Source organism: Hemicordylus capensis, chromosome 4 (assembly GCF_027244095.1).
Source record: "Hemicordylus capensis ecotype Gifberg chromosome 4, rHemCap1.1.pri, whole genome shotgun sequence".
NCBI lineage: Eukaryota > Metazoa > Chordata > Lepidosauria > Squamata > Cordylidae > Hemicordylus > Hemicordylus capensis.
This window is the reverse complement of record NC_069660.1, coordinates 155,885,771-155,912,911: the sequence shown is the minus strand read 5'-3', so window position 1 is coordinate 155,912,911 and position 27,141 is coordinate 155,885,771. Positions and strand designations below refer to the sequence as shown.

The 27,141-nt window shown below is 39.4% G+C and overlaps 1 protein-coding gene across 8 annotated transcripts in view; it reads right to left on the bottom strand.

The window, feature by feature from the left end:
• ACBD6 (acyl-CoA binding domain containing 6) overlaps positions 1 to 27,141 on the bottom strand; it is a 175,430-nt gene that overhangs the window by 104,845 nt on the left and 43,444 nt on the right. For all 8 annotated transcript variants that reach the window (XR_008306400.1, XM_053247111.1, XM_053247113.1 and 5 more), the window contains exon 4: positions 14,883 to 14,965. Coding sequence is in view for 7 of the 8 variants with exons in the window: in XM_053247111.1 (XP_053103086.1) it covers positions 14,883 to 14,965 (83 nt within the window). In the remaining variant the exon portion in view is untranslated. The remainder of the gene's footprint in view (positions 1 to 14,882; positions 14,966 to 27,141) is intronic.

Here is a 27,141-nt window from a genome sequence, read left to right as displayed (position 1 = left end):
TTGTTAATTATATAGCAGAAAGATCACAATGTCATGCGATACTCATGATGTTTGGTAGGTATATTATATTATTATTATTATTATTATTATTACATTTATATCCTGCTCTTCCTTCAAGGAGCCCAGAGCGCTGTACTACATACGTGAGTTTCTCTTTTCACAACAACCCTGTGAAGTAGGTTAGGCTGAGAGAGAAGTGACTGGCCCAGAGTCACCCAGTTAGTTTCATGGCTGAATGGGGATTTGAACTCGGGTCTCCCCGGTCCTAGTCCAGCACTCTAACCACTACACCACGCTGGCTCTCCCAGTAACACAGGAAGCTGCCATATATGGAGTCAGACTATTGGTCTATCTAGCTCAGTATTGTCTTCACAGACTGGCAGCAGCTTCACCAAGGTTGCAGGCAGGAATCTCTCTCAGCCCTATCTTGGAGATGCCAGGGAGGGAACTTGGAACCTTATGCTCTTCCCAGAGCGGCTTCATCCCCTGAGGGGAATATCTTACAGTGCTCACACTTCTAGTCTCCCATTCATATGCAACCAGGGCAGACCCTGCTTAGCTAAGGGGCCAAGTAATGCTTGCTACCACAAGACCAGCTCTCCTCTCCTTTTATATTTTAAGTCAGTCATCTCCCTAGTGACGATGAACACCCTTAAAAGTTTTTACATCGTTGATGAGGCTTATAGAGCCTTATCAGGGCACAAGTAAAATAATGAGCAGGAAAACTGGCAGTATATCAGAACAGACCCAAGGTTTACTAGTGTGGTTTAGATGCTAAAGAGAGGGAGGGGTGAATCATCAACTTGTACCAGCATTAATAAATGAAATGTAACACACACTATTCAGAATGTTAGTCTACTCCATTGGAAAAGCATGCGAACACATTTAAAAACAACTTGTTCTATTATTTTGACTTTAAGTCTATTAAAACCTAATAAAGTGCTAAAATTGATAATTTAGATGCCAACCATTTATAAATCCATAACCCTTTTTGGAGAGTGACCATGTCTTATGTCCTTTGCATATGCTGTTGGTGCTTAATAATGGTAGTAGTAACAGTGATAAAATTTGGCATAAGCAAAAAGATAATGATGAAAATATGTGAGAACAGTGGCTGACTAAGTTTACAAAAGTAAATTTACTATCTTTAAATTCAGAGGAAGACTAAATTTACTAGAAGAACTGAAATTTCATGGTCCTTTAAAGCAACTACTATGGCTACTATTACTATTTATATACCATTTTTCAACAAAAGTTTCCAAAGCGGTTTACAAGGAAGGAAGGAAGTTTGGTTCCCTCTTGTAAAACTTTGCAAGTGTCAGCAGAAAAAAGAGGTTTGGGTACCCCAAATGTTATCTTGTAGTATGTGGCTGCACAAGTGAGGCAGGCTATTAAAATGACAAAAGCCAAAGGAAGTACCTTGTGGTTAGATATTGAAAGTCAATTTACAGAAGAAAGGTCCCTAGAGAAAACACTTTGGCAACCTCAGAAAGAGAGATTGCAGGAGGTTACAAAAACTTATTTTTGGACTCTACTTTAACAATATGGGGTAAAAAAGAAATAAACTATCTAGGAAAAGATTTAAGGCAGCTACCTTTCTAGGGCAAAAAGCTTTTATGCCGGGATAAAGTGCTAAAGTATATAGAGAGCACACAATATTACCAAAGTAAGCCAAGTTGTTGGCAAAGAAGGGTGTAAATCCCAGACAGAATGAGAAACTGAATTTGGATGTGCAATCCCCCGGTTCAAATATTTGAAGGCCCAGCATTTCCTGGAACTAAGTGCTTATCTGGAGGAAATGGAAGACCCAACAATGATCATCAAGGGGGAGGGGGTATCTAAAAACATTATCTCTGTGTTATATAACTATTTGCTAAATCAAGTTCACACACCTCATAGCCAGACTAAAAAATGGGAGGTGGACATAGGAAACCCACCGCAGGAGGAAGTCTGGGATAAAACGTGGTCATCCTATCCTTTAAAATCATCTTCTCTTAACATAAAAGAATCTGCTATTAAAATACTGATGGGATAGTACTGAACACTGATACAACTAGCTCATACGAACTCAGCATAATCATCCAATTGCTGGAGGAGATGTGGCCAAATAGGCTCATATGTCCACATGTGGTGGCTGTGTCCAAGCCTACAGCACTTATGGAAAAAAGTTAACCAGGTTATATATGAGATTAAAGGGGTCAGAATCCCTTAAAAGCTGAGGCCATATGTCTGCATGGCTTGGATGTAAACAATACTTTAGTTAAAGAATTGATAGTATTGCTGCTGGTAGCAATCTAAATGGAAAGATCTTTTAAAAGCACCTAGCCTTGGGCTATGGTTCGATAAAATATGGACAATTTTGGTCCAAGACAAAATTTCCTTGTAAATTAAATCAGTGTTAGATAAGCCATATAGAAATTATTTCTTGGAAGATGGTCACCCTAACTGAATTATACGGATCAAAAGCAGAAAAAATTATGATGAGACAGAGAGGTTAAAAATGCATGTTTATTCTGTAATGGATACACTGTAAAGTGCATATCCAAAGATTTGGAAACTGTCGTTCGACAGCTGCTGGGGAAGAGGGAGGGTAAGGGAGGGTTTGAGTTTTGTGGGTATTGTTCTGTTAGAAGACCTTAAAAGATACATGCAGCTATTAAAAGACAACAAATACACCAAAATATATGGTTTCCTGTATACAAAGGGCTCACACTAAAAAGAAACAAAATAGACACCAACAACAGCTACTGGTGGATGCTGTGCTGGGGTTAGATAGTCCATTTCTCTTCCCCTGGCTAAATCAGCACTTTAAAAAGTGCCTCCTGAGAAGTACTACAGAGTAATTAAGTCAGGATGTCAGACGGTGACCATACCTACACAAGAAATTCAGACATGCAGCTTCCCTAACTCTCTGCTATTTCTTAAGTGCTAGTTCACAAATTATTGAAACCTGGTATATATAGAAGAGTTTTTTCAAAAGTAAAACAAATTGGTCAATGCAGTTTGTTCTTGTCTGTGGAGAAGAAAATACTGCATCATGCCCAGCTTTGCTCACTAACGATAATGAAAGAATTGGGTGCTTTTCTGGATGAAGCCTTCAAATAGCTTCTGTCCTTGTTTTATGCCTTAACATGAAGAGCTCACATTATTCAGAGTGTCTTCCAGGAAACACACTCAAAAAAGAAAAAGAAAAAGAAAAAAAGAAAAAGAAAAAAGAAAGTATAATGTTCTAAAAGAGGCTGCATTGTTCCAAGGCTCTCGGACTATTCAGAATTACCAGGAACACAGCACAAAATCTTCATTGCCTGCCTTTGTGTTGTGTCATCTTTGAAACTCAACAGCCAGCTGACAAGGTGGCTGTGCTCCATCACTATCCCCTCCCCATTTCCCTGGACATATTTAATTGTTATGGGAGATTTGGGTGAAGGATGCTACCTTGCCCAGGAGGGCCCATGCACTGCAAACAGGTGGCCTTGCCTGACTGCTTGGCACTGTGCCTCTGAGCGCAGTGAAGCTCAATGAAGGGGAGAGAGAGAGAGAGAGAGAGAGAGAGAGAGAGAGAGAGGGAGGGAGGGAGGGAGGGAGGGAGGTAAGCATGGGAGCCAAGACACACTTGCAACAGTTACTATTTATGTCAGGGCCTTCTTACCCCCAAGGGACCCATCTTCACATAATCTATAATTATCTCTCCGTTTAATCGCCCCGTCACTTCTGAGGCTCTCCTGGGCACAGGAAGAGGAAAAGCTCATTAACTGAACCTTTTCTCCTCTCTCCAGCCACCCATAGCTTTTAATTGCTTGGTGTTGTTAATATCTATCAGTGCAACTGGGATCATTTTCATAAGAAAGGGCGGTGGGAGGGAGAGAAGCAGGCACGTGTCCCTGAGGTATGCATGGCAGACAAACCTTTGCTTTCTCAATTATTTATGCCAGCTGAGCTTTTACGAGCTGAATAAATCCATAACTCAAGTTTATTCTGAACAGTCTGGCACCCTTGGGGGGAAGTGTTGCCCACTTGCCTTCACACTTCTTTGCAGCCCTCAGAGAGTAACCAAGAGGGAACAAGACATGTGTCAGCCAACTGCCCACGCATGACAGAAGTATGCACAAAATTAAAATTAGCAAGGCAAGCAGCATCTGAAAAGTTGTAGACCACCCATCGCCCTCAATGCAACATGTTTTTTCCTCGCAGTGCAAGGGAAATCTAACCTTTAGAACTACTCTAACGTAGCCAAAAAATAAATAAATTACAAAAAATAAAAATCCCCTGTGCTTATCATTTAAGTCCCTGATGGCTTGTGCCGACTGCAAATTCCATAACAAATCACTTTGCTTCCCCCCAGACTGCAAAGTATACATGTAAATATCTTGAGCATATAAAGCAAACTTACACCAAGTCAGACCATCTAGTTCAGTATTGTCTACAGTGGCTGGCATTGGCTTTCTGGGGTTGTATGAATAGGCCTTTCCCAGCCCTACCTGAAGATACTGCAGATTGCATATGCTCTACTACTACAGAACTACAGTCCCTCCCCATTCAGGATTCTTCTTTAGGATATGTCTGTTACTGGCCAAACCCAAAACATGTATTTTATTTTTAGAAGGGACAAATGAGCCTTTCCCCTGAACTAAAGGCTCTGTTGCTGACCACCTGAACAACTGTTACTCTAGTATTGCAGGACCAGAGCCAACAGCTACCCAGAATCTTGAAGGAATCGACTCCCATCGTTCCTTAGAACAAGGAAAAGTCTATATTACAGTCTCAGCCCTTTTACTTTGTGCTGGTCTGAGACCATAATAAAGATTGATTGAGAAAGATAAACAGTGCATGCCCTACCAGTTCATAAATTAAAATATTGCAGAAACCAATTGTTTCGACTTCTGCTTCACATCAGAAATGATGAAGGTTTGCTATTTCTACAGTTAGTGAATCTACAGTGGGCAATCATTACATCTGCCCAGTTTAAGAAATTGCTCTTACTTTTTGCTGAATGGTGGCAAACAGCTCAGTTCTTTACAGTACAATGTGGGTTGTGAGTGACACCCAGTCTCCACCCTTCACATCTTTTTTGCACTCTTTGGCTTGTTTTACTTGTAACACAGAATCCATGATTTGAGCTCATGAACTCCCCCCTCTAACCCTCCAACGTTCTGATTCCCATCCTGGTTCAGATGTCACATGAAATGGCATCTGTGAAACCTTGTCTTCATGTGACATCTCAGAATCTTGGGAGCACACACTCCTCACTTTACGTAAACCTTGGGTTCAGAGCATAGTTTTAAGGCCTGTGGTTAGAGTAAGCTAGGGTTGGTTGGTTGGGATGTCATGACCGATTTTGGCTTTCTTCTAACCACATTCAGAAGAAGAATTCTTCCGAGGCTCAAATACAAAGGGAGGGGGGAAGCACATGTTCGCAAGGCTGTAACACATCACATGAAGCCAAGGTTTAATCTTGGCTCCACATGATGTCTGAACTGGATCAGTTTGCCTTTGAATCTGAGAGAGGGAACTGCACAAAAGAATGCAGCAAAATGATATGAATAATGTCATGTTAGGAATATAAGGCTTCTGCTGTCAGTGACTCAGTTCATATATGACAGATGAACTACGGCTTAGTCACTGAAGCCATGAATTGGGTGTCAATAACATGACTCAGGCTCACAAATTCGCTCTAACACTCCAATTCGCTCCCTTAGATGTAACAGTAAACTATTGTTTGCCCAAACTACAATCCTAATAGACAAACTATGGCTTGGCCTTAACATGTGAACCAAGACATTGCCAAGAGAAGCCCTGCATTCTTGACAGAGCATAATTCACAGTTCATCCTTATTGTTTTAATTCTGCACACTTAATAATCTATCTATCTATTTATTTATTTATTTGATTTCTATACCGCCCTTCCAGAAGTGGCTCAGGGTGGTTTACACAGAGAAATAATAAATAAATAAGATGGATCCCTGTCTCCAAAGGGCTCACAGTCTAAAAATAAACATAAGCAACAATCACTGGAAGTACTGTGCTAGGGGTGGATAGGGTTATAGTTAGAACTACAACATCCCTAAAAAGGCTATGGTACTCTTAATAACTAGTATGTTCTCTCAGACAGGTATTTTTAGGGGAACTTTACAAGTGGATGGAAGAAGCTCCTTTTTAAAATTCTGCAGGCCTTTAAGCCTGACCATATGCAGTGACCTCTGGTATTTTCTGCCAAAACAGTTCATTTGTCTCTCAGATCAACTAATCAATTCCAGAGCCATCAATCATTCCAGTTCAGTACTAGTCTGGTGTAGCTCAGTGGGCCAGATGGCTGCCTCTGTTAATGGGATTAATAAAATTCTGATAGATTACATAGCAGACTACAAAATATGATGAGGACTATCAAACATGCTGCACAAAGATTAGCAAGGGTGAGGGGTGGGAATAGCCCATCATTTGTTGGTATTTTAGTCTCCTCTCTATCCTGTTACCCCTTAATTTTTCATCTGATCTTCCAGGAAGTATGTGTAGCTAAAAGCATTATTTTATTGCTCTCAAATTCCCAAATCGTACTCAAATTCATATAATCAAAGTTTGATAAACAAAAACACTATTCAAAAATCAAAAAACAGGATACACACACACACACTTAGCCAACCCCTATAGAGCAAATGTTATCCTGACTTGCATTCTGTGAGAATGCTGTTTACCACACAGTTTTGCCAAATTTCAAAAAGAAAAGCAATAGAGAAAAGTTACAGCATTTTGAAACAGTACTCTTACAACAATTGAAATACGTTATTCAAAGTGGGATGACAAAAGCAGTCAGTCACTCTTTGGCGTGTGAATCTGTGTGTATACTAGCTGGGTGACTCTGGGCCAGTCACTTCTCTCTCAGCCTAACCTATTTCACAGGGTTGTTGTGAGGAGAAACTCAAGTATGTAGTACACCGCTCTTGGCTCCTTGGAGGAAGAGCGGGATATAAATGTAAAAATTAAAAAAATTAATTAAAAATCAGGAGCAAAAAAACATTTTTAGTACTGATGGCTGCACTAAATTATATTATGAGGCAGCAGCTACAGCTCATTTGCATAACAGTTACTTGTACATATAATTTGCTTCTAAATTATTATTGGGAGGATGCATTTACCATATCAACCCTCTGCTTAAAAAACCCCCAAAAACCTGCATAACACTTATGGCCATTTATTCTCTCTGTGCATCTAGTCCAGACAGCATCCTATAGAGAGGGATTCTCAGTGGCTTCTCCATGATTCCTCTCAAGATTCAGGAAAATTTGAACCACTTTCTTCTCTGGACTAACTTTTTGCGTTCAGAGTTAAGATGATGAGCAGGGGGGTGAGGGGAGAAGGAAAAACAGCAGGCAGGTGGGACTGAAACATATTGGGATTGTGTGAATCATGACTACTATCTACAGCACTAGTATTTTCAAAGTGCTTCACAAACATTCTCTCAATAACCCTTCCACCTCTCCCCCTTCAAAAAATAAGTCTGCATATTGGGGACTGAAAGAATTCAGCACTTTACTGAAGTGAAGTCTTAATACAGATCATACTCTTCATCATTACATCAGTTATCTGCATCAAAATATATTAACAGATATTTTTTATCACACACACACACACACACACACACACACACACTTATATAGAACTATTTGTTTTGATTTAATATTATATCTGGATCTTCAGAACAGAAAATCCAATAGATGTAACTTTTAAACTCAAATGTGAAACATTTGTATGAGCCCTTGAAAAAATCCTGATGCTGGCATTTCAAAATCATAAGAACTACCACTAGTACTTTCAATTTTTCTTTACTCCAGTGTCCAATATTGTAACACTTTTCTATCACACTTCACATCTCTCATGCTGTAGATGAGTAGATGCCGGTAGATAGCACGGGTAATTTTAAAATCAAAATTGCCTTTTAATATGAATGTTTTGTTTTTAATTTCAACTATAGCTGTTTTGTCTTTAAAATGAAGCATTGTTTAATATAAAGATGTTAAACCTTGTACTTAATATCTCTACAAATGCTTAGTCTTAAAACTACCAAACAAATGTAAAGACTGCTTTGAAGTCACGCATTGTAAATATGGCAAAATAGATCATCATAATGATTGTGGACTTGATACTGGGGGCTAGGGACTCTAAGTCACCACAGGTGTTACTGGTGGAAAACTGGCCTCAGTGATTTCAATTGCCTTAGTTTATAATCAACGCACTCTAGCAACCATGAAGCCAGAAACTAAAAAAATAGAAGTAGGACACTTGTTTCCAACAGCTGGAGAACTACACAAAAATGTTGTGGGGGCCTCATGATGTTCATGCCTCCAATACTAATTGTTTCATTAGCACACTTCTTTTATTATGCTGACTGTATTCCCACCCACCCCTTTCCGCCTCCTAATTTCATACTTGTTTAAACAGCATGCTGAAATACGGACCATTTAGCTTGTCTCTGGCAGTTTGTTGGATCATAAGGTTTGTGGGGGTGGGGAGGAGGAAACCTTGGCAATGGCCAGTGGTCAATTGCCAGGCTATATTTTTGAATATGCAAGTCCATAAACTGCAATGCCAGTGAATTTATTTATTTTTTAAACAAAGAGGGGAACCAATTTCTGCATCTGCATTTCTCAAAGCAAAATACATACACAAGTTAAAACAGGCTGCTTATATATGACTTGGTACCTAAATAAAAGAAAATTTAACAAGAGATTCAGTCTTGCATACAATATTAGACGGTACATATAATATAAAGGTTTTTACTTCATTAAACAGCCTAGATATTGTGTGTGCTTAAGTTTCAAAAACATTAAGAGGCAGAGGAGCAGAAGAACTAATCCAAATCCAATATTTTATTCCATGATGGGATTATGGAGCTAAAACTACTTCATTAAACATCCAGTGCGAATAAGAGGGCAAAAGAGTTAAATGTCGACAAGGCACACTTCCAAGGGTTTTCAAATCTGGCTTATACACTCATAAATTCACACCGCCCTGAGACCTTGGGTTAGGGTGGTATAAAAATGTATTAAATAAATAAATAAATAAGTTTCACTTTGACTCAACAGAGGAATCAAGCAGAACGACAGGAGTTTAAAGGGTGTTTCTCACATAGTCCTGTAAAGTCAATTGATAGCTAAAGTTATACACGAAAGACTTCTCTCCCATTAAAACTAGCATAGCAAAACTAGGAAGATAATAATTGTTAATAATTGTTGTTGCAAATGGTCACGTTGCCAATCTTGCACATATGTGAGTTTTGTATGGAAGTGCCACAGACCTACTTGCATCTCTTGCATTTGGCCTCATCATTTCCTCTAACAGCAAAGCCGTTATGCTGATCAGTTTAGAGGCAAAAAAGGGGCATATCAGCATATCAGGCTGGTCCCCAAAGTAGGCATGAGTCAATTTCTTTTAAAAAAAAAATCAACTCCACCAAAGCAGTTTAATCCTCCCCTCAAATCAAGTAGTGGACAACTGTGCATGCACGTCACTCAGCTGAGCATCATTCAGCTTCCTTAATTCCTGGTTTGCTCTGCTCTGGATGGAGAAGGGCCTGTGTGCACCTTTTTCCCCTCCCCAAAAGCAGTCAGACCTGGCCAGTCCAACTTGTCATCTCCCTTCCCCACCTTCCTAACATCTTGCATTGCAGGGCAGTAACCTCCCCTCCATCCTTCCCTACCACCAGTGTACCCAGCTTAGCAGGGTTTATAACAAGAAAGGCTGGAGGACTGCAACCCTGGAGAAAGTTATTACTCACCCATCACACTCCAGAAATCATCTTTACATATGGATGACCTCGCTCCTATTACTCCCAATGTAATATTCCAGTTTGGAGAATGACCATTGCTGCAGTCGAGCACCAGGTATTTCTGGATGACACCTCCCATCCATTTCAATTTGATTCTCAGCCCTAACATGGAGCTGAAACAGCTTTGTTAAGTTGTGGATGTGTATTAGGGGAATCTCTTCTGTTACATTAGGATGTTCGCCTAATGATGGTGAACATCCAGATTAACCCTGCTCTGATGCACCAGGGTTTTCCTTTGCATGAAGGTCGACACAATATTTGGCTATCCCCCCTTCCCTCTGACTTCACCTGTGCTTCCTGAAACAATGTTTCCAAGCGTTGCGGGTAGAGATGTAAAATTTCTAGAAATGCTGAAGCCATGTGAAAACAATGCTATTTCTACAGGGTGGGGATTTGGGAGACAACTAATATGCAGACAATACTTTTTTTGTATCATATTTAAACTTACTCCCCCCCTTTTAAAAATAAAACTAAAGCATTCATAGTTTTAAAACATCATGAATATAATAAACACTGGACAACTATGGGCTGTGCAGTGCACATGCTGCTGTGAGCATCTAAAATAAATGCAGGGACTCATGCATAAGAACAGTCTTTGCTAATATGCAGAACTGTACAATTATGCTTGCACAAGTGCTACGACTATTGGAAATAATGGCCATAACATTGCACAAGTGCAACTGCACAGTGTTACATATTAGCACAAGACTACTATTGTGAAACAGCATGGGCACTGTTTTAGATGCCCACAGCACAGGCAGTGCAGAATCAACTGCAGTATACTGCACGGCATATCAGTATCTGGACAAGTCTGATATTTTTGCCAGTTGAAATTCGGGGGTGGAGGTTGAAAATCAGTACTATCAACACTGTATTAAATAAGTTATTATTTGAAATTATTTTATCTATCTATCTAAAGAATCAGCTGCAATACAGAAGAGAGTGCAGGCTTAACTTACAGTGAAATTAAATTAAATTAGAAAGTCTTCCTCAGTCAATGCTGTTAATATTGCTCTATTAACAACAATAATCTCCTTAAAAAGAAAACAATGGAGATTAGAAACTGTCATTTTAAAGAAAATTGAAAGTAGTCTGAATCATTGCTTTTAACAGTAGACAATTTCTGCCTCACTTCCTTCTGGTCAAATTAGTTTTGGAGGTCTTAAAAATAAACAATGCAGACATATCTAAAACTTACCAGAGGCAGAAGTGGAAAGAAGAGGGTGTGTACCCATAGCAGCAGTCCCTCTTTCAAACTGCCTTCAGTTCTCTGAAAAACCTGTATACTAGTCTAAACAAATCACAGTACTAACTAGTAGTAAAGGTGGATATTCCATTAAAATTTAAAACATGAGCCGACAGGAGAGAATATATCTGAGATGAACCAGGGCCAAGTCAGGAGAGGAGTATCTCTACCATTCTCCAGCTCAAGAAGCAAGGAAGGCTAAAGGAAGGCCTTCCAGAAGGGCTCTAGGCCTGTGTGTTCCTATAGTAAAGATAAGAGCATAAGAACAGCCCTGCTGGATCGTGCTCAAGGCCTATCTAGTCCATCATCTTGTTTCACACAGTGGTCCAATAGATGCCTCTGGGATGCACACAGGCAAGAGATGAGGCCATGCTCTCTCCCCTATCGTTGCTCCCCTGCAACTGGTATTTAGAAGCATCCTGCCTTTGAGGCTGGAGGTGGTCTATAGCCCTCAGACTATTAACCATTGATAGACCTGTCCTCCATGAATTTATCTAAACCCTCTTAAAGCCATCCACCACATCGTGTGGCAGAGAATTCCAAAAGCTGATTATGCGTTGTGTGAAAAAGTGCTTCCTTTAGTTCGTCCTAAATTTCCTGGCAATCAGTTTCATCAGATGACCCCTCATCCTTCCCAGAGGGGAAGAGAAAAACTTATCCTTATCCACTCTCTCCACACCATGCATGATTTTATAGACCTCTGTTATGTCTCCCTGCAGTTGTCTTTTTTCTAAACTAAAAGCCCCAGGTGTTGTAGCCTTACCTTGTAAGGAAGGTGCTCTAGGCCCCTGATCATCATGGTTTCCCTCTTCTGCACCTTCTCCAGTTCTATAGTGTGCTTTCTGAGGTATTAAGTGTGCCCCCTCTGAGGGCAAAAATGCAGAAATGCACCTGGGATTTGAGAGTTATACATAACTCTATAGTACACAGGACTGGAATTGATTTGGCAGGCAGAGGCAAATGCAGTGAAAGGTGGTGGTGGTGAGATTACAAAATATCATGCCTTCCTCCACGTGACTGAAAATTCCAACACATCATGACAACATTAGTCTGAATGTCATCCATTACCTACAGTTTCTCATTCTCTTCGCTATTTTTCAATATTTACAGGGGCGTATCTAGGGGTAGGGCAGGCAGGGCACATGCCCCGGGCACCACTTGAAGGGGGGCGCCATTTCGTAAAATTAATTTTAAAAAAAAAAAAAAAAGGCTGCCAAAAACAAAATGGCCACTGTGCATGCTCAAATAGCCTCTGTGAGGCTCTAGGTAATGCCAGGCTTTGCAGAGGCCATTTGAGCATGCACAGTGGCCATTTTGTTTTCAGTGGCCTTTAAAAAAAAAAGATTATTTTTAAAAATGGCCACTGCACATGCTCAAATGGTCCCTGCGAGGCCCTAGAGGCCAGCGGGGTGAGGGGGAATCTTTGCAAACCACCCCCCCAGCCTTTAGGAAGCCCCCCAAAGGGGCTACGAGTAAAAATAATAATAATAAATATATAATATAAGACACTGTATACATATTCAGATTGGCACTATGTACAGAGAATCAGGGCTTGTGAATACTGAGCTGACGCTTAAGAGCTAGGATTGTATTCATTTGCTCTTACTTTGCTTCTTGTGATAAGTGAATTAAATGTGATGTCTTGCTAATATGGCTATTAATGATGAGTTTGTCTTTGAATCAGTGTGAAACCCTTAATATTAAGGCCCACTGGGAGTTTCTTGCTCTCTTTCTCTCATTTTAACTGTCTTTCTGAAAGACTAGAATATATTCCAAGCAGTGACACAGTTTACTCTGCATATCCTTTAATTATTTACAGAGTATCTGGGAAAAGTAAAATTCTCCATTGATTTTTAAAATTTATGTAATGGTGATGCTACAATGCATAGCAGAGAATTAGACAGGCACTTCTGTTCAGTTTTCCAAGTACACCTCCACATAGTATTTGGATATTTCATGAGCCCCCACATACTGAAATTTGTAGTTTTCCAGCATTTTTTGGTCTGGCTAAGTCCACTGCTAAATGGTTTTTGAAATATTAAAAGATTAACGAGCTTGACTTGTATTTTTGAGCTGATATTATGGTAAAGTTATCTGAAAGATGGGTGTCAGGTGCTTGGACAGGGGGCGCAATTTCAGTGTTTGCCCTAGGCGCTATTTTCCCTAGATACACCTCTGAATATTTATACTGTTGGTAAACAAACAAAAGCTGTACACACACACACAAATGCAAGTAATATATTAAAAGTTTTACTCACACTATTAAACTCTCACTAGTCACATACTCTTCAACAGTTATTCTTCCTCATATTATGTCAAATTGCTTAAATCAATTAATGCATATAGGAGGACTTCGTTAATCACCGATTCAGCATCCGCAGTTGCACATACATGCAGTCGGGTAACTGACAACCTTGGTATATGCGGGGGGAGAGGGGGGTTAAATTTGTGTATCTGCAGATCAGGGGTAGCCAGAAATGTCCCCAGAGTTCATTTCCAGCCACCTTTTTGTGGACCATTTAAAGAGGGGGGAGGGGGAATCATGATTTTCCACAAAAAATGGTGGCATTGAGTCGGGGGGGGCATTGCTGGACTGCTGGAGCATGGTAAGGCACTTTATTTTGCTTTTTGGGGTGTGTTTTTCCCATCCCCCCCCCCGTCCTTATAAACCTAAGCCCTGGATTTCCATTGCCCCAATGCCTCGGTATTTGTGGTTTCAGTATCTGTGGTACTTGCTGAGAACAGAACCCCTGGGAATACTGAGGTTCTCCTGTATTGATCTATATTTACTTAATGAGTTATCAATCTTCCTCTGGATTCCACGTTGCATACCAATGGTGTCCAAGTAAATAAAAAGTATAACATTTGTAAGGCTATTCCAAATTGTAAGCTGATGGAAACATTTTTTTCTTTGTCCCTTATTTTGAAGAGACACTGCTGGGTGTTTGAAGGATTTTTTCCCTATTGTTCTATTATTGCCTTGAGAATATGGTGTAAGCTCATAATAGTGAACTTTAAATGTCATTCACATCACATTTAGGATGACAGAAACAGTAGTAAAAGGATTTCTTTCTGCCTCTTACTGTAGAAAGAAGTTTACTTAACAGGAATGGTATGACGGCTCTTCCTTCAAAAATAACACAAATTATCTAGCAGGAGAACCATCCATGTGTATTTGCAACATTGACACTTCTGCATCAGCCCTAAATTTTCCATTTCCTGGTTCCCCTCATTATCTGCAACTTTCACAGTAGATCATCATAGATTTTCCAATCTAAGTTTCCTTTTATCTTTTATTTCAAACGCTGACCTCAATTAGTAACCTTACTTTTACACAGTAATTTTTAAAACATGCTATTTTTATTCCCTTTGACCAGCAGTGTTTAAGTTGTATCTTTACATAATCTTCGAATTGTAGTTCTGTAAAGAAATTGTGCTTTAGCTATACAACATTCACAAGTAAGAAGTAATCCCGAGTACAGCATATAAATGAAAATGGACTTGCATGTCAAATCTTATTGCAATACTTAAGGTTTTCAGATAAATAACTGTTAAATGCTTTTGATAAAAATGGAAAACTGAATAGTGATTGTAACACTAAAAAACCCCACATATAAACCCTCCCCAAACATCTCACACTAGAGAAAGATTAGTAGCTGGCAAATATACAGACAGCTATTGATTTAAACAGTTATGAGCCTAGAAAGTTCTTTCCTGTCATTTATTATCTGGCTGGAGTGGCACTACCATGTTTGCATGATGTTCTAAACAAATGCTGAATGAAAATTAAGCCATAAAGATATCACTGAGATTCACCTGATAGTTTCTTCTTGGTACAGTGAGCTGACAACTGGGCCTCCAAACCCAGATTTTCCTTCCTTCCCTTTCTTCTCAGCTATCTGAAAAAAATCATGAAAATACGATTTTTCCATATTTGATATCTGTCATTACATAGTTCTTGCACAATAATGATTCTGAAGCATCATCCATCCCTTTCATTATCATCATATGCAAAACATTCTACAACTATTAAACAAACACCACAGAAACACAGCATGGCCATCCTCACATTAAGGGAGGTGGGGAGTAGAGAAAAACTTGTCAGTGCATTTCCAATAAAGAACACTTGCAACTGAGTGTAGTTATCCTAAACCACAAGCAACTACCTTCTGACACTCACTTCTACAACTGGCCACTGAACTGAATTCAGCAGTCTTGATGAAAGGGAGAACAAAAATTATTTTTGCCACATTCCCCAGCTAGCTACATCAAATAATAACCACCATTAAAAACAGTGTTCTTGAAGTCAGTTCTGTCCTCCACCAATCTCTGCATACCTGCAATAAGAACTGAGCTACTGTCTACCTGATCATTTATTCAGAAGTAGTCAAGTCCCTAATTTTCAGAGGTATTTTCCCCTTCCCATTCAGCTGCTTGATTAAGCCTCAGACTGTGTAGAACGTGAAATCAGATAATGATTTCTGCACAAAGGCTGCACAAACTCAGATGTGCTTACTGCAGTATACTTTAAGTTCATTTCATACAACAGTCACACTGGCTCATCCTTGCAACTTCTTGGAACAACATTTAATGAACATTATTTGAATTCTGGTCTTTGGACTTTTCATATTGACCATCTTAAAATACTCCCCACAAACATTTGTACTACAACCTCTTCTAGTGTTTGTATTTTTTGGTAAAATTAAGAATAATAATAAAAAAACTAAGTCAAGAAGAAATCGAGTCTGTTACTGAGAAATGAATCATCATATGAACAAGATTTCTCAAATATTTAGCATACAAAAAACCAAAGGCAACTGATTGCTGTTCCCTGTGTAATGGCTGTGTAGAGAGCATACTCATATCAGACTACCACTATTTCAATCCATTTAGTTTTGCTACATCCCTACACAAAACATCACACAAACAGTGTGCCAGTGACACTAAACCTAAAGCCTCCTCATACAGGGCTACACTCGATTCTGTCTTGCACATACTTCCATAGTAGGTGGCACAGGGACTGAAGAAGGAAGGGGAAGTTTAGGAAAATCTCTCCACAACTTTGCATGGTCACAAAACAAGGTTTGGATACAACCCACGTATAGTAACCCCCTATATACATTAACAAGAAAGAAAGAAGAATAGAACCCTAAAGAGAAGATGCCCAAGAGATAACATTATTTTATTCATTGCCATCCTCTGTGTCACCTCTGCCAACAATTTGTTACTAAACTAAAACTGACTGCAAAAATCTAGATAAAAGCAACTGCCTTATACCAGATAAGACTGTCTACCGAGAACAGTATTCTCCACCCTGATCAGCAGCTAAGCAGAGGTGTGCCCAAATCAATTTTTGTGATTCGTTTTGAAGTAAAACCGAATAGCAAAAACTTGGATTCATCAAAAACAGCTGACTTGGTCAGCTGCCTCAATAAATCAGCCTCAAATCGATTTGAGTGATTCGAGCACCATTTTTAGTCCCAATTTTCTGGGGAGAGCTGGAAAAACTGGGCCTCAAAATAGTGCCCTTTTTCTAGGGAGAGCTGGTCTACCAATTGGGATGGGGGGGTAGACTAGCCCTCCGCTCCGAACTTAGCATGTCAGCCTGCCTCAAAGGACTTGTCTACCTGGGTAGACCAGTCCTCCAAGCGGGCAGACACACTAAGTCTGGAACAGAGGATGACTGGTCTACCCACTGACCCCACTGGTAGACCCGTTCTCCCCATAAAAATTCAATTAGAGGTCAACCCCCAGAACCAGCTGATTCGATCCAAATCAATTCGAGGTAGATCAAACATCCCAAACAAAAATCTTTCCCAGCTGCAGGAGCCACCATCTGTGACTAGAAATGCTAAGAATCAAGCACACAAAGCATAAATGCTTTCACTGGTCAAAAAAAAAAAAGAGGTCTCTTCTCTCTCTACACTTCTTAATATATATGTATTTATTCATTTTAAAAACTTGTGCCCTGCCTTTTTTTTTTTGCGAGAGATTCAAGGCAGCTAACAATAAAACCAAATACAATACCATAAAAAATATTTTAATCACACAATATATCCAACCTTTCCCCTTGATATTTTGTTTTATTAAACTTATTACTTGGCAGGGTACAACTGCCATTATGTCCATGGGTGTCCACAGCTCTGCTCTGGATGTGCCATTTTATAATCTATGTGCCATTTTATAATCAATCCTTGACTCCTCATCCATGACACCAAGGGTGTATCTGTGACTTTACTAGTACCTTCAGGATTCATCCAGAGTGACTAATCCAACAAATTCTCCCCCTTTCCTGCACTCTATGAAGCAGTGAAGCTAATGACATTGATCAGGAACTGGGCAGCAAATGCACATGTCCACTCAAAACAAGTTCTGCCAAGTGTTTCCATTCCTGGCTCAATACAGTGTATTTTTCAATAAAAGAGTAGCTCAATTCAGGGTACAATCAGATCCTGACTAACTGTCACTGGCAATGGTGCTTCAGAGGCTACAAGTTTGAAAGCTGTATTCCAGATGGAATGGAAATACAGGGAGTAGTATTTGCTAACTTCATTAATTCACTTTTGCCTCTCCCCCTCCTTATTTCTTTATACATGATGTCAAGATATATACTTTTAAATTGTTGTCAAGCATAAAAGAGGCACCATGTGTCCCAGATGAAAGGTTAACATATAATGACAGACACATTAAATACCCTGTCCAATCCCTCCGCAACAATTTTAGCTTCATCTTCCCTTTGAAAAAGACAGCAACTCAAACACAGTTATAAGTCCAACCAAAATCAAAATCAAAAGACGACTGAAAAATAAAATATCTGAAGAGGATGGCTCTATCATGCAAAGCGTTACACAAAGGAAGGGGGAACGTTCAATGATAAACATAATGGTTTCTTTTTGCAGATTGTACTTTCAAATGGAAGTCTATATCAGCTGATGTTTTAAATACAGTAATTATTCAACTCTGTTCTGGGGAATCCTGAGACTTTTTAGAAGCTTCTCAGTGGGTTCTTAGATGGAAAAAAAAACATGAACAGTTAGAAAGCTTCCAAAAACACCAACAAACCACACACAACACAGTCACCATTCCTGATCTGCCACCACTACAAGATATATTCAGCCACAGGCTATGTTGGCTATGTTCTAAGCCACACTCTCCGTTCATGTAGAGCAGAGCTGCACAACTTCGGCCCTTCCGCTGTTTTTGAACTACGACTCCCATCACCCCTTTGAAAAAAATTCCATCACTCCAAGCCACAATGGCCAATAGTCAGGGATGATGGGAGTTATAGTCCAACATCTGCAAGAGAACTGAAGTGGTGCAGCCCTGACATATAGCTAAAGCAAGGCCTTAAAAGCCTCTTCTGTAACCGGCATGAACTGGGAGCAAGTCTTTGGAACCCTCGGCTGCTTGGCAACATACAGGGGTTCTGGAGCAGATGCACAGCTGTTCCTCAAACAAATCAATAAAAAGCTTAAAAACCACTGCCGTAACAATATAAAGACAACATAAAGTGTGGATATATCTTAAAATATTTAAGCATGTGTTGTGCCATATGTTTTCATAGGCAAGAATATTTATAGAACTTTTGACAGACAAATCTATTTCTTTATACCAAGACACCAGGATGAGTAATTCTGAACTGGAAATGATATTTTGTTCATTTCTGGTTGTTTGACAATGGCTATCCGAATGAAGCTAGAATGTAAATTCATATAATAGTTGTTTGTCAGCAGAATATTAACTGAGGACCTTGCTTGCTTATATGCATTTAAATAAGGACAAATATACTCTGCATTTTAAAAATAAATGCATGCATATATACCATTTAGCAAGTTGGTTCCAAGAGGCATTATTAAGCAGTCAAAACAGAACTGGCTTTAGCTATTAATTTGCCTTCTGAAACATAGGTTCAGGTGTTATGTAAGGGAAAAAAATCAAAATGATGAGAAGTTGCTGTCTCCTTTGATTAAGCTTTGTCATTTAAGATCACTGCATTTGAAAATGCATAAAGGAAAAGATGCAAGGTCTCATGAGAACAAAAGCTGAACAGCCGAACTTAACTCTCCTTCATGATTAATTATCTTCTACATTAATCTAGGTTCCTAGGAAAGCCTGATCCCAGAAAAAGGCAAATTAGTTTGCTTAGAGCAAATGAGTGGTTTTGCAAGGACCTTGTTTATATACATATAGTACACACAAAAGACCAATATCCATGTGGTGAAGGAAACAAATGGTTAACACCTATCTATGAAAATCCTGCCATTACTGAACCTCCAGACAAGAAATCCCCTACTTTCAACACCACCTATGTCTATAGTTGAGTTCTCACTATGTAACTGATGTGCCTCCTCCTCAAAACTAGAATTTCCTCCCGCGTTTAAGACTAAGGCCAAGTAAAACTAACATTCACCTCTACAATATAGACTCATCAGACTTCCACAGAGTTAAAAATCTAAAGAAAATTATAGAATTTATCATCATTTTGGGCTGATTCAATAGACTGTTGAGCTTTACAGCAGCAAACATTTTTATTTACAAAATGCAGCAGCACAAAAGCTACTGCACTGTGGCAATGCCTCTTAACAGACACAAGAGAGTGGTCACATGCAAGATCATCAACCTATCATCATTCTCCCAAAACGAGGTATACAAGCCATCACTTTCTAAGGTTGTGACAGAAGAGGGAGCCATTTCCTTCAACTAGATAGGAATGCCCCAGATCAATTTTAATATGAACAGTAGGATTCCTGGAAGCATGTTTACTGAATAGGAAGAGATCACATATAGCATGGGTTGATAAAACCACTCCTAAAGTTCCAGGCACTCTCCCCTCCTTTTCTACTCCTCTGTCCATGCCCTGGCTCTCCCCCAGGAAGCAAACTTGGTCGGACACTAATTGTATTTGACAGCAACAATTACACGCCAGGGTGGAGATTAGGAGTTGGTTAATTGTGTGCTCCGTAATTGCTGCCACCTCTCCTTTTCTAGCTAAAGCTGATGCCAACAGAGTCAAAGGAAGAGAGAGCAAGCTCCACCTTTGAAGTCAGGTGGTCCAGGATTGCAGTCTCCAAAAATAAGGGGGTACACATCTGTCTTTATTAGGAAGCAACGGACACAACAATACAGGGTGTTTCTTTGACAGGATCGCTAATGAGGCATGTAATGAGAGCAAATCAAGTGCCATTCCAAAAGGTGTTTGCACCTGTAGATAACAGTGTTGAGCTTCACACTCCCACATTCTGAAAGCCTAAAAGAATATTATCCTCTATAATATCCAGACATTGCTAACACTTCCTGCATATAATCCTCCTTCATTAAAATGTGAACACATCTTAGAGTTCTTGACACTCTTTATAGAATGAGAGGTCAGTTTACATCCAAGCGAGATAAAAATAAACATGTTCAAAGGGCAGCCTCCCTATTAGGCCCCCTTCTGAGAACCCACCTCTTTTGAAAGGCTATTGTACCTCTGTCACAAAGTCTATTAGTGTCTGTCAGAAACATCCTGTTTTAATTTTCTGTTCTCAACAATACTTCTTGGCTGCAATGAACCACCAGAGCAAATGACTGAGCAAGAATCAGTACTTGGATTTTTTTCAAAAGACCAATGAAGAGTCGTACATTTTCAGCAAACTGTCCTTTCAACTATTTAAGCAAGCCAATGTGTTGCATCTCCTTTTTGTTACAGTGACTCTAGTTAAGATACTGCCAATGGTTCCTGTTTAAAAAGTGGGGGGAATTTTGATCATATTTTTTAAAATAGAAATATAAGACAAACCTGCCTTCCAAATATTATTAAAACTGAAATGGCTTCCCCAAAATACTATTGGGTAGTGTCTTGAAATCTGCTGTCCTTCCTTATATTTTGTATTCTTTAAGCCCCAGCAACAGATATTTAGATCTTATTTATTTATTTATTTGATTTATATACCGCCCTTCCAAAATGGCTCAGGGCGGTTTACAACAAGATAAAAACAATTCAAACAAATTAACAGTTAAAATCAAAACTATAAAAACAGAATAAAACCAATTAAACAATTCAAGCAACTTAGAAACACAGTAAAATCAGGGGAACCATTTAAAACAGTTTTCCAGTCATTTAAAAACCCTGGAAGGTCAGGCCAAACAAATAGGTTTTAAGGGCTCTCCCGAAGGACAGTAATGATCTCGAATTATGGATTTCTGCAGGGAGTGCATTCCACAGCCCAGGAGCAGCTACAGAGAAGGCCCGCCTCTGAGTCGCCACCAGATGAACCAGTGGTAACTGGAGACGGACCTCCTCAGATGACCTTAATGTGTGGTGGGGATCATGCAGAAGAATACTTTTCTGCAATCAGTTTATTTCATATTTATCATGTCTTTCCTCCAAGAAGCTGAGAGCAGGAAACAGAGTTATCCCTCATTTTATCCTCACAACAACCTTGCAAGGTAGGCTAGAGTTAGCGACTGGTTCATGTTCATTCTGTGAATTTCGTGGCTATGAGGGAATTTGAATCTGGATGGGAATTTTGTGGGAAATACACATGCACAGCATTACCAATAGCAAGAAGATCCTGCTAGTGGGTACTGTAGTAATTCACTCTAGTAACTAACATGCAAACAAGGATGCAGGTTTCATAAAAGTTGTGAAGCAGTTTATTAGGGGGAAAAGGTTGTACCCTATTTATCTGAATCCAAGCCTAGGTTATTTCCAAATTCTTTGTTGTTAGAAAGTGAGAGGAGAGGTCATTTTTAGTTCAGAGACCTCTTCCTTTCAGGTAATTACAGGTATAACCTGCATTTAACCTGGTGTGTTGTTGTTTTTTAAGGGGGGGAGGGTCTTCTTTAATTCAGAGTCCATTCAGGTGAATACAGGTATATTAACATAAAGTGTTTCAAGTATAATTTATCAGCCTTGGGGTGGGGGGGAGAGCTGCTCATAACACATTATTCTGCAAAAGTTTAAAAAAATCAAACCAATGACCAGACAAACCTTTACTAAACCAGAGCACACAGACACACTTTTACTAAAACTGAACATCTTTTAAAAGTGTACCTCCCCCTCCATTTTTAAAAATATACTACTACCAGCCACTATTGCTCAAGGAATGAGATGGTCTGTTAACATTTTAGAGAGTTTTGACTTCTTTAGAAAAGCATTGTTTAAAAAAACAGCCTGAGTTTATTTCCTTTTGGTGGTGGGGCTCTCTTCTTTTCTGAAGATAAGATTACAACTTGTAAGAGTTGTATATATACATTTAAAATATGCATCCTACAAAACATTGGTAGGTGTGTCCAGAAGGAGGCACACATATTGCAATGACCCCCAGGAATGAATATTACTTCCCCCCTCAGGAGTGAATGACAGCATTTCATTTCTACCTAAGGAGAGAAGGGGAACTCTATACACCAGCCACTAAGGATCAAGCCTACTCTTATTTATCTAATTCCATCCCAGCTTTTGTTTCTTGGTCACACTAGAACAGGGCAGCACAACTTAGGCACTCCTGCAGATGTTGTTATTATTTTACATTTATATCCCACTCTTCCTCCAAGGAGCCCAGAGCGGTATACTACAATCCCTAACTGTAGTTGAGGATGATGGCGGCTGTAGTCAAAAAAGTTGAAGGGTTGGTTATGCAGTCCTACACTAGAATGTGATGACATTTGATTCATTTCATTTCCCCCCACTCTTCCTCCAAGGAGTTCAGTAGGCTCCTCCTCCTCACAACCACCTTCCTAATCCTAATTTGACACTCTATCCATTACACCCCACTAACTCTCAATGTTGAGAATTGGATTTGGAGAGAATCAGGCCTGTCCAGCTTGTGACCTATCAAGCTGAATGCAGCTTATCAGACACACCAAGAACTCAACAAACCCCTTGCTCTTTATGCCTTTATGGGATTGCAACCCACAAGAGGATTGCTAAACACCTGGTAGTCCATACCTGGTGGGCCCAAATTGTGCAGACCTGACACAAACAGAAGAACTAACAGAGAGAAGGAATTTCCCACTCCCAGATTTTCTTTATTCTATATTGTGAGAGAATGAGCCCATGTTCTACTGTGCATTGCATTCCCTGTATTATTCTTTTATATTGTATTTGGATATCCAAGTAGAATCCCATGATTCTCCAACTTTTAGGGTATCTTTCTCTCACTGTTTAAACATCTGTGCTTGGACAAAGATAAAACCAGCGCTTCATTCTCCTTTCATTTTATCCCATATACGATGTACTAAAAACACCGAGCAAGGAACCACATACAAAACGAGCACTGCTGCATTAGTGCAAGGATGGCTTAATTATGCTAAAAATGAGAACTGTACTAGAATGCTCTTGTGTAAATTTACCTAGCACAACCTTTTTGCACTAATGTAAAGCACTAGGACAATTCATTCAGGGTAGCAAAGGGGTCGAAAAGAACATTATCAGGAGAGTGAGGATTTTTGCTATATATTAAATACTTATAAAGGTAATTAATGTAATTAAGGTAGTTAAATAAGTCTCCTACTTACCTGGCTGTACTGACTTCTGCAGCTTGTTCTGAGGTAGAGGAGTGAGTGAGGTCTTTAAAACTAATTCAAGCTACAGGACCATAACATACTTTATGGTATGTTATAACACCTTTATTGATGGACACTTTGCTATAAAGTTCCAGTCTGGCGGATGGGTGTGTGTATAATATTTTGGGGGGATGCCTGCTATCCTTTGTTGTCATCCCTACTATAAACTCCTCCCACAAGCAGTTAATTGCTCTGCATGTCAGCCAACATTTCTTGATCCATTGGCATTATAGATCCTAGAATGCCTTCCGTAGTGTTATCTATCTTTAGCTATTTTGCAGTTCTGCCATAGGTTTCTAAAACTTCCCTTCTTAAGACTCTTCTAGCACATACATATGCATGTGTTTAAATCCTGCGTTATTAATCTAATGTACACAATTCATTTAAAAAGCAGTTATCTTGAAAATTCCCTGTGGAAAACAGTGTAATTTTTCCAACAGACTTTTGGTGCATCAGAATGGCGGAGTCCAAGTTCTGTTCGTATTGATTAACATACGGCTTACTGATATCAATTTCCTGTTTTTTTTCCTGTGAAATAGTTTCCTTCAGTTGCCTCTACAATTTTTTCTCAAAATCCATCCCTTTGTCATTTATTGTTTCAGAATATTTATTTCTAAAAAGTATTAGCTGGACATATTTATGCCAGGGTGGGTTTAAGGCTGGCCTTTTTTCATCAACCATTTCTAAGGTTTGACAAATACTTTTTAAAAGTCTTCAAAAAGTATTAACTCACCAGCAGCATAAAACTGTGATAAACCAACTTATTTTTGGTGCTGACAAACTCTCAATAATTGAAAGGTTCACAATGAATGTGTCAGTACAATATAAAGCAAGAAGGAACTCAACACATGGCACTGATCATTAACACAAATCAGGATTGCCAATAATTATAACTTTACTGCAGGTCTCATGGGTTAGGTTCAGATGTCATGATTAAACCATGGTTTAGCATGACTATCATGAGCCTGGGGCTCATTTGCTCCCCTCTCCCTTTGCATGAGAACAGACTCTGCAGCTTCTGTTCTTGGTTTGTTTTTTTGTTTTGTTTTTAATTGCTGTGACCAAATCCAGCAAAACATGCCTTGTTCTAACCACAGTTCGTGAATAAGCCAGGATAACAAACTAAGATTCAGTTCAGGTTTTTCTGAACAAGAGCACAGGTTTCAAGCAAGAAAGCAACATACGAATACTAATTCCAACTTGGGTTGGAAGGTAGTTTGGACAGGACTTTTATAAATTTTAAAGCCTAAGATAATTGTAACAGAATTAAAGGAAGTTTCAAGAACATAATTTAAAGGCAAAAGAGATTCAAGATAAACTCATGCAAGCTAGTAACTAACAGGAACAAGAGAAGAACTTCCAGGAAGAGAGTCCTAAACAACTACCTCTGTGAATCATTTTAAAAAAATATAATTTCATGCCAATTTAAACTCCAGAAGCTGGTTTGGCAGTATTTTATTTCAGTCAAGTGCTAGAATGAAGACGACTGCTATATCATAAATAAAAGTTAAGAGTCCATAAATTTAAGGAGACATAAAATCAAAGAAAACAGAAGCAACCTATAAACCCATGCCAACAAGAAAAAAAGAAAAGAAAAAAGTATCGAACTGCATGGGCAGCTTTACTTATATTTATTGCATATAGACATTTCTTTTCTTTTTCTTTCTTTCCCTTCCCCCCACATCGCGCCCCCCCCTTTTTTTCTTGCTGTAAGAAACCTGTGGTTCAAGTTAGATCTCAAAAGGAACCAGAAGTGGTTCAGCAGTGCAACTGGTGTTGATGGCACTTCCTTGTAAAATGTAACTGCACTGAGGCAGGGGGGGGGGGAGAGAATGCCTGGCATTTGACACTCCTGAGGTGGAGGGGGAGAAAAAGGAAGCTGAACATGCTCACCAGGAGCCGAGTCTGTGGTGCACACAGTGCATATGACCTGCCACAATGCAAACTACTAATTTGACCTGCCACAATGCAAACTACTAATAAGGCAACCAATACTTCCAAGCTCAGAATGTTGCTTGTTGGCTCTTTTACACACAGTCTAAAACACAGAACGTCTTCCATTTAAAACTGCATTCACTGATCAACCTCAATTCAATGATTTGTCACTGTCAGGCACAACATATTTTATACCAAAGTAGTTCACACTTGAGCTACCACAAGGTAATACACACATAGCTTACTGTGGACTCAAACCACTTAACAAATGTGTGTTCTTGGTTTAAAAGAAAGAAACTCTTCAGTGCTGTAAAACAGAAGTAGAGGATTTCTGTACCCCATATTAAAGCCTCCACTTTTACTTTCAGAACTTTCAGAAACACACAGTGGGGTACCAAATTTGCTTTAGCACAGTAGATGATTTATTGCTTTAGTTACTATTTTTTAAAAAATATTACCATAAGTATTGTGTCTTACAAAATGGGACACATACTAATTTTAATCTGGATTCCCCAGGGGCGTCCTTCTACCCACCCAACAAAAAAAATGTGTGACAACTGCTGGCTACATTCCAAGCCACTGCCACTGTTCACTAGCCACTGGGGTGGGGGGCACAGGGATTTCAGGATATTGCAAATCTTTCTTTGTCCCAGGCAACCTGTTTCTATTCTAAGTATGTTATGTGATATATGATGGAAAGCATACTTGAAGACAAAATTGTTAAACATATAGAAGAAAAGGCCTTGTTGAAGGAGAACCAGCATGGCTTCTGCAAGGGAAGTCTTGCCTCACTAACCTTTTGGAGTTCTTTGAGAGTGTTAACAGGCATGTGGATAAAGGTGATCCACTTGATACAGTATACTTGGACTTCCAAAAAGCTTTTGACAAAGTTCCCCACCAAAGGCTCTTCAGTAAACTTAGCAGTCATGGGATAAGGGGGCAGGTTCATGTGTGGATCAGTAACGGGTTGAAGGAAACAGAGGAGTAATAAATGGACAGTTTTCACAATGGAGGAAGGTAGGAAGTGGGGTCCCCCAGGGATCAGTACTTGGACTAGTGCTCTTTAACTTGTTCATAAATGATCTAGAAGTTGGGGTAAGCAGTGAAGTGGACAAATTTGCAGATGACACTAAACTATTTAGGGTAGTTAAATCCACAACACATTATGAAGAGCTGCAAAAAGATCTCTCCAAAATGGGGGAGTGGGCGACAGAATGGCAAATGCGCTTCAATGTAAGCAACTGTAAAGTGATGCACATTGGGGCAAAAAAAACCCAATTTCACATATAAGCTGATGAAATCTGAGCTGTGACTGACCAGGAGAGAGATATTGGGGTTGTTGTGGACAGCTCATTGAAACTGTCATCTCAGTGTGCGTCAGCTGTCAAAAGGGCTAATTCCATGCTAGGAATCATTAGGAAGGGGACTGAAAATAAAAATGCTAATATTATAATGCCTTTATACAAATCTATGGGGGAGCCACATCTGCAGTACTGCGTATAGCTTTGGTCACCCTATGTTAAGAAGGATATTGCAGAACTAGAACAGAAGAGGGCAACCAAGATGACCAGGGGCCTAGAGCACCTTCCTTATG